The sequence below is a fragment of the Nansenia antarctica genome, assembly GCF_963989245.1.
Source record: "Nansenia antarctica genome assembly, chromosome: 9".
Taxonomy (NCBI): Eukaryota; Metazoa; Chordata; class Actinopteri; order Argentiniformes; family Microstomatidae; genus Nansenia; species Nansenia antarctica.
In genome coordinates this window covers 23802369-23810888 of record NC_137679.1, presented here as the reverse complement: position 1 = coordinate 23810888, position 8520 = coordinate 23802369, and the positions used below count along the sequence as shown (strand labels likewise).

At 41.8% G+C, this 8520-nt stretch overlaps 1 protein-coding gene across 1 annotated transcript; it reads right to left on the bottom strand.

The window, feature by feature from the left end:
* Nucleotides 1-482: 482 nt before the first annotated feature.
* islr2 (immunoglobulin superfamily containing leucine-rich repeat 2) lies at nucleotides 483-4439 on the bottom strand. Its single transcript, XM_080539955.1, has 2 exons — nucleotides 4317-4439; nucleotides 483-3488 (listed from the first exon to the last, which is right to left on the bottom strand). The coding sequence occupies exon 2, from the start codon at nucleotides 3477-3479 to the stop codon at nucleotides 1311-1313; it is 2169 nt and encodes a 722-aa protein (XP_080396081.1). The 5' UTR covers nucleotides 3480-3488; nucleotides 4317-4439; the 3' UTR covers nucleotides 483-1310.
* Nucleotides 4440-8520: the final 4081 nt, after the last annotated feature.

Genomic DNA, 8520 nt, shown 5'->3' with positions numbered 1-8520 from the left:
AGGGTTTTGTTCATTTCATAGTTTGAATGTTTGTCAACCCACAAAAACGTGTGCTCTGTCATGAAACAGTATGAACACATTTCTGAAAATGTAAAATACAGACAAATGAATAACATTTCACAACTAAAATATTTTCCTAAAGAAATTCGGAGGACGGAGGTTTAGGGTAGTTTATTTGACCACCAGCATAGGCTATTGTATAATGATCCGCTCACTAGCCAACGCCCAATATTCCCACATCCAACATTATTGTCTCGTTTAATCATTTATGGATTTACTATAGCCAAACCTTATTCCATGTGACATGGCTAAAGTAGTATATAGTTGCATAATAGTTTATCTGACTTCGCCAATGACATCAGGTAAATCAGAGATGAAAAGATGCTTTTTCATATTTTATTAATTTCACGTACATAAAATCATATAAAAATCTCGAAAGGTCAGTTTTTTTTTCTTTCTTTTCTTGTTTTTTTTTACAACAGTTGCGCACAAAAAACTCACTATGCGTAAAATTACAGGACATTAAAAGCCACTGGACGCTCATGCGTCTGTTGATGTTAGAAACGGATTACTTTACTTTCATTTAAAAAAAGATAAAATCGTTTCAATTCCCTGGCTTACATCACATAATTGACATTAAGAATATCTAAAGTCCTATAGGCTACGCTAATAAAAACCACACATGGAAATATGTAGGCTATGTGTGACATGCCATGGACATTGGACAAGTTCCCAAAGAGAAAGGACACGTTTAGAATCATTGAAAAAAGCGAATAGATAGCAAGCACCCGTTGATTTTAAAGTCACATCCTGAAGCCCAACAATACATTTAACAACATCAGTTGATATATACCTGGGTTTCCCCAGGCATAACACATGCCTTTACAACAGTAAAAGTGATTTTTCCCTTTTACAAAACAATGGAACGAACAGTCAGTGCGTGGACGCGTTCAGGAGCGCGCTGTCCAGCACCGCAACCTGCTGGAACGGATGCGTGAAGATCACAATGTTTACGGCTATCCTAAGCCCTGCATAAAGGGGACATTTCGATGACTTCTGCTTTTACCAGTTTTGAGGTCTGACTTACTGTAGAAAAAAATACTTGCATTGTAAACGTTAATTGAGGAGTGTTTTTTGATATAGGCTATACAACACCAATGTTACTTCAATGCACAACTTCATCACAATCTCTTAATTGGTTAACGGACCACTTTTGAGGTAAAAAGAGTTATCCACCTTTATCAGGGCTATCATATTTACGTGAAATAATGATAGGTGAGTTACCTGGTTTAAAATGTAGTTGACAGTAACTATTTTACAGGCTCCTCTCTGGAATCGAACGAGCGACTAGGCTGTTTGTAGTTGCCGTTCATTTCGTCAGAGATGTTCACTGCCTCGGCCCCAAGCGGTAATCTATCACTGTACTCCGAGCCCACTTCAAATTCCTCCTGGTTAGTTTTGGATGAAGAGCCAGGAATGGACTCGGTTACCACGCTGCCCTCAATTTCTCCCTCCCCATCTCCGTCATCCCCATCAGCCTCGCCCTCTCCCTCGCCTATCTCACTGGGGTTGAAGGTTTTCTCGGACTCTACAAACGACGCTCTGGGGTCAAAATCTGTGGCCATTTGTTTCTCCATCTGATCCGGATTCTGAGCCTTCATAATCAGCTTGTATGTCTTGCCTTGGTACTTGTATAGTAAATGGCAGCAGGTGGCCCCCAGCAAGGGAACAGTGGCCAAAGCCAGCAAAAAAGTGCTGACAACCACTATGATTAGGAGAGAGGGGATTTTCTTCCTGGTTGTGAAGACGACCTGGACTTGGCAGTCCTGCCCCCCATAGGTTAGACAGAGAGTGTAATTGGTACCAGGTTGCAAACCATGGAAACGATAGGCATTAATCCCCTCCTCTATCTTGGACCACTGAACCACTGAGTGTCCATTGCCAGTATTTACACAGAGGTACAGCATGTCCAGAGGGGCTTGTTTGGATGATGCTTGGTAGAGGCTAAATGGCTCTTTATTCACTGTTTCCAGGTTTTGTGTGTGACTCAGGTGAAGGTTGGATTTGCTATTGGGAATTTGGAGGGGATTGAGCTGCACTTTAGCCTCAGTCTCTGACACTTCCAACGCAATAACACCAAAATCAAATGTATACTGCTTGAGATCATTCAAGCTCAGATTGAAGGCATGATTGGAGATGTATTGGCTGCCATCACTCACACCACACTTGCTGGCAAAAGGCATATCCTCTGACGCTTTGCCAACCTGCTCTGTATGTTTGACAGATGACCCAGTTGAATCGCTTTTGGTCTTTTCTTCAGACTTAGGCAAATTAATCACATTGTTGTTTTCTGAGATCTTAGTCCCAGGCTTGTTTCCAGATGGCTGAATCTTGTCGGCTGTGGTGTCAGGCATGGAGTTGGTAGCATGTTTCTGGGTGCCTGCCACCACCACTTTAACACTGCTCTCTGCTTTACCAATCTCATTGACAGCAGAGCAGCTATAATTCCCGTCTTCTTTTTTGCTAATACGAGAGATGATTAGGGTGCCGTTTTGAAAGACGAGGAATCTGTTGTTGGTTGTTTTGTCATTGATGGGTGAGTCATTATTCCCATCAGTGGAAGGCAAACTGAATAGAAACTTTTGATTTCCTGCATTCACCTCCCAGCTGACCTCTGGTATGGGTTTCCCTGTTGTTTCACAGTTCAAGGTCACCATGAAGCCCTCATAGAGCTTAATGGTGTTAATGTTGGGCTGGGAGGTTATAGAAACAGTAGGAGCCTTACACTCCAGTTTGGGCATCTTTGTAACCAACATATGTTTCAGTTGAATAGGGGTCATACATAAAATGGAATCCTTTTCAGGGACAGAAATCTTGGTATCTGTGATCCAATCCCTAAGCCATTCCAGGTTACAGGAGCAGTCGAATGAGTTGTTATAGATTTGGATGTGAGACATGGAACTGAGGGCAGTGAAAGTCCCTTGCACAATAGTGGTGAACTTGTTGTTGTTGATACGGAGTGACCTCAGGTCTGTGAGAGTGGAAAAAGCATCCTTGGGCAGGTTGATCATCTCATTGTTATTCATTTTCAGAAGCTGCAGGACTGTAAGGTTGTAGAGATCCTCCCATGGGAAATTGACAATTTTGTTGTAGCTGAGATCCAGGTTGCGTAACTGTGTCAGTGGGGCTAAGGTATCCATCTCTATGGTGACAATCTCATTGTGGGCCAGCCATAGAGAGGTCACCTGTGTGACATTAATGAAGCTTTTAGATTTGAGTAATGTGATCTTGTTTGCGGAGAGGCTGAGGGTGGTCACATTGGAGGGCAAACCCACAGGTACCAGCAGCAGGTTTTTATAGGCACAGTCCGCAAATTGATGGGCATATTTATCCAGGCAGCTGCATGGCTCTGGGCAGCACTGCGCAAAGCCAATCACAGCACTCCACAAGGCCAGGAGTTGAAGGAGCCTTGTCGCCATTTTCAGCACCTGCAAAGATCCAATTACAGGGTGTTAATTATTCAGTCTGCACTGCTGTGATTTTATTTTCAACTTTTATAACAGATATCACATCCTATCGTACAAGGCCACATAATGATCAACGCGCCAGCAATAATACAGTGAGGCATCATGTTGCGCTTGATAGCCTTATTATGTGAGTCTGTGCAGGTATAGGGAATAACAATTCTGCAGTGTCTAGATCCCATACAAACACACATATTCATTTCAACAGAAGTCTATGAGAAGAGTTTATAATATAGGCCTAATTTCAATGGTGAAGGAATTAACATGATTTAACTACTGAATTGGGTACCTCTGGTGAACTATTCAAGCTTTAGCTTTATACGCTAAAGAAACCGAAATGCAAATTTCAGTGTATTTTGTAACTTATTTACACACAACAAATGACAATGCCAGACCAAGAATCCAATAGTAGCCTATTGCAGCTGTAGGTGTGCTTTGGCGCAAACTGCACGAACCGCGTAACGAGTTTGCTCGTTGACGAAGACGCGCTTTCCTTTCCCTGTCTTTTAGGCGACCTTTGCAACACCTCTCTTCTGTTTATTCTGAATACAATAAGAGATACTATTGGTAAAATATGGAAAACACATGGACTTTATGTAGTTTCCTTATGACATTTTATTTGAGTAGTAGGCTAGTATTACAGTAGACCTCGAATGGATTAATGGTTCGATATGTAAAGTTTTAACAAGCCATTTAGAACGTTTAATTTAGTCCACATTGTTCACATATTGCGATCAAAACAACGTAATATTACAACGACCGAACTCCTGTTTACTTTCTTAATTATCTTACCTGTTCAAGGTTAATTTCTAATCCGTGTAGTTTCTTACAGATCACTCTCGAGGGATATTCTTATATGAAAATATGATTAGTGGTAGAAAGAAGTAACGTCCTCGTATATAGTGGATCCTTTTATATGACTTTTGGAGACGGTGATAAGGTTGATGATGGGCGGCGGAGGAAACATTTTTTCTTCCAGAGTGACGCTGTACAGTCCGATGGTTGTTTTCCTTTCGCGACTGAGTGAGAGTACGATCCACTGCGCGTTCACGTCTTCACAGAGCAAGGGGAGGGTGTGTGAACGCGCAGCCTCTCCCATCATCACTATTGTATTAAAGATACAGAGGCTCAGGGCTTGCCATCCCCAAAGAAAATGCATAATTTAGATACTAATGCTTAATTCATTTTTCGACCTAAACATAATCTTTGACCTAATTCGGTTAAGTGTTGTTTTGTCCCAGCTATGTTGGCCAAGAGAGTTAGACCGAGCAAAACACAAACGATTTTAGATTGGGTGAGTAGTATTGGTAAGCTATAAGATTTAAATAAGGCCAGGCCTAAAAGCAGGCTTGCTACAGTGAGTTTCAATCAAAAAAACGTTCTTTATTATTTGACATATTTGAATAAAGTTGAGATGGACGAAGCCTGTCATAAATTAAATTAGGTGTAGGCTATTTGCTTACAGTCAGGACATTAAAAGACAATTTCGTTGATAGGCTTTGTCATCAGTTGCCTTGTTGGTCGTGAGAATGGGATAGTATATGGATATATAGCCGCACACAATAGTCCTATCCTTAGGCCTACATAATAGACAATGATGTAGCTCACTAACTGTGGGATTGACCTATTCATATTGCGGGTTGAATATGGACAAGGCTACATACAGTATTTATAGGAGCATTATTGTTTAATTTATTTATTCATTTTTCAGTTGCAAATCATCGCCATCCTATTAAACGGCTGACCGGACCCGTTTCTTCGATTAGGCAACTTCTCGTAAATTGATATTTTTCTTTTCAAATACTGCCATCTTTTGGCACTTAAGAGAACAACGTCATATATTATTTCTAAGTAGATATGACCATACTCACGAGAGAGAGGAAGAGAGTGAGGTGCAATCTCAAAAGTCTTTCCTTGATTCATCGCGTAGCCTACTCTCTCCTCAGCTCCTTTTCAAAACTCATTGGAGGAGAAAGTCTGAGGGGAGGAACCCACGAGGTTCCTCTCCAATTAGTTTTGAGAAGGAGGCGAGGATAGAGGACACTAGCACTCAATAATATACTTTTGAGGTTTGGCCTGAATGTGTGAAGCGGTACAGTTATTAGGGAAACGGAGACAGGTGTGGCGGCTTGGTAGGTAAGGGGCGTGGCCAGAGGATGGTGAGTTTCTCCAAAAGACCGTTACTTCTCGTTAGGCTTTTGATGCGTTGGAAGTCTCATGCGCATGGTCATGTTGATTCTTGGGGAAAAGTGACCTCTGTTGGTGATACGACCGTAACTACATAAAGAGGATGACATGATCCACTATATAAATATAACTATCAATTCTGTCTCATCCACCTCTAATTTCTCATTCTAATCTAGTTCATTTGCATATCCTACAGTGACTACGTTTCTAGGCACAATATTTGGCCATTCAGAATGAATTCATTACGAACGAACATTCCGAAAGAACTGCTTAGCTATCTGATCGAAAATTCAAGTGGGCTTTTGGAAGTAACTGTTTACATGTCCTAACATATAATGTGCAGTGGCTTTTTCTTCGTATGTCCCGCGACGCAACAGCCAACATGTTTTTCGCAATATTTGCACTGCTTGTGTTAGTAATTGATTTGCCAATTAGACAGACACATCATCAGCATCCCACTCTTGGTCAGCAGATCTGAGTATAGACTGGGGGGAGGAATGGAAGCAGAACTTTAGAATCACACGCTTGTCCTTTACGAAATTATGCACGCTTATGGAAAGTGTTATACAAATATGTGACTGGGTCATTTTAACATTTGGACTTCATAACTTGTGAAAAATAAATGGTTAATTTACCTATATTATAATGTTCTATTATATAAAGGACATATCTAACTTGCTGAAAAACATAGTGGTCGAGCTCAGGCACCGAGCTCAATACACTCTGTTAGTTGAATAGGACTAACAGAGTGGACACTAACAGGGTGGACATTTTGAGTTAAAGTTAGCCTTTAGCCTGCCTGTGTTAGCATAATGCCTAGCATGACCATGAATACTTGATGAGGAATCTAATTTGCACTAAACACTTTTTTAGAATTATTACATTTGATTGATCTCATCAATATTTAGGCCTAACAGGGTGGACACGTTATGGTCAACCACGTTAAACTCACTTGATAAAAACATCAAAATCAGATGGTAAAAGAGGTAGAAAATCACACAGCTTACCACTTTTGATTTCCCTCCACTGATGTGATGTCACCTCATGAGAGTGATGTGATTGAGAAATATATATATATTTTTAAAGGGACATTAACAGAGCTCAACAGGGTGGACAGTGACCGCAGGGACAAACATACAACCTTAATTTTTGTACAAAATTGCATTTTTTAAAATATAAATTATATTTGATTCCATAGATATTGCTCAGGAAAATTAAATAATAATAACATATTTGGAAATGTATATGTTTTGATGAGTTTTTTTTTTTTAATTGAAGTTGAATGAATAACACCGGGGACATGGCAAAATCCCATTTACATCTTTAACCAAAGCTTTTAAAATGTAAAAAACAACTTAGAAGCCCATATCATTACATTCATAATAAATAACAATTGACTATACATGAAAAAACGAATGGAATTAGTATTTGTCCAAATTTAGACAAAATACAACATGATTTAATAATAATAATAATAATTTTGCCATTTAGCAGACGCCTTTATCCAAAGCGACTTACAATTACGAATTACAGGGACATTCCCCCTGGAGTAACTGAGGGCTAAGTGCCTTACTCAAGGGCACACTAGTAGTGGTGTGGCTTCAGGCGGGATTCGAACTCACAACCTTCCGATCACAAGTCCAACTCACTATCCACTAGACCACCACTACCCCGGTTTGTACTGTGGATGGAAAAGGCACCCTATAAAATGTTTTACCCGACTATGCAAGCGCCTACCCCTGTTGATGATGCTTTTTGAAGCAAGATGTAGTGGTGTCCGTCGCCCATGTTGATACAGGATGTTCGATATGAAAGTGCAATTTTATTTCAAGCGACTAAAATTATGTCCAATCCTAAGCTCAAAGTAAGTCTCACAACCATAACTTGGAGAAGACTTATTTAAATACTTTGTTCTGGGATAATATCCTCTTTCTGGCCTATTGGGTATTTTGGAGTATTTTCATTGTGAATCAGGCCAGGAGCCTCCGTGACTCGGACCCACAGTAGGTCAGGTCCCCAAACCCTGGATAGACACTTCCAGCCCTGGGGGGCTCTGAGAGGAAGCTCTTCCCAACAAGACATGACCCCTCCAGGGTAAGTAGGGTCCTAGAGCGGCCTGATTGGTTGGTTTCAAAATACATTAGCTCATAGCTATGCACTATCCTCATATGCAAATGCATTCATTCATTTAGAAAAACGACTTTGGTACTTAGGGCCGCAAACTCAGCCGCCAGGACAGGGAGGCTATAGGGAGGCCAGGACAGGGAGGCTAGGGAGGCCAGGACAGGGAGGCTAGGGAGGCCAGTACAGGAAGGCCAGGACAGGGGGGCTAGGGAGGCAAGGACAGGGAGGCTAGGGAGGCCAGGACAGGGAGGCTAGGGAGGCCAGGACAGGGAGGCTAGGGAGGCCAGGACAGGGAGGCTAGGGAGGCCAGGACAGGGAGGCTAGGACAGGGAGGCTAGGGAAGAAGACAGCTCAGCAGGAGAAGGAGGAGGTGGAGATTAGGGCAACCAGGGCTGATAAAGCTGGAGGGCAGTGGATCACTACAGCTGGCTCAGACCTGGCAGGACCAGAGAAGACATTAAGTGTGTGTGTGTGTGTGTGTGTGTGTGTGTGCGCGTGTACTGTTAAACTCAGTCATGGTGTGTGTGTGTGTGTGTGTGTGTGTGCGTGTACTGTTAAACTCAGTCATGGTGTGTGTGTGTGTGTGTGTGCGTGTGTGTGTACCATGACTTAAACTCTGTCATGGTGTGTGTGTACTGTGTTAAACTGTTAAACTCTCCCCGCGGTGGCGCAGCGGTCTAAGCAC

Excerpts from the sequence above, each read along its gene's own strand:
- islr2 (XM_080539955.1), bottom strand. The coding sequence starts at position 3,479 with ATGGCGACAAGGCTCCTTCAACTCCTGGCCTTGTGGAGTGCTGTGATT.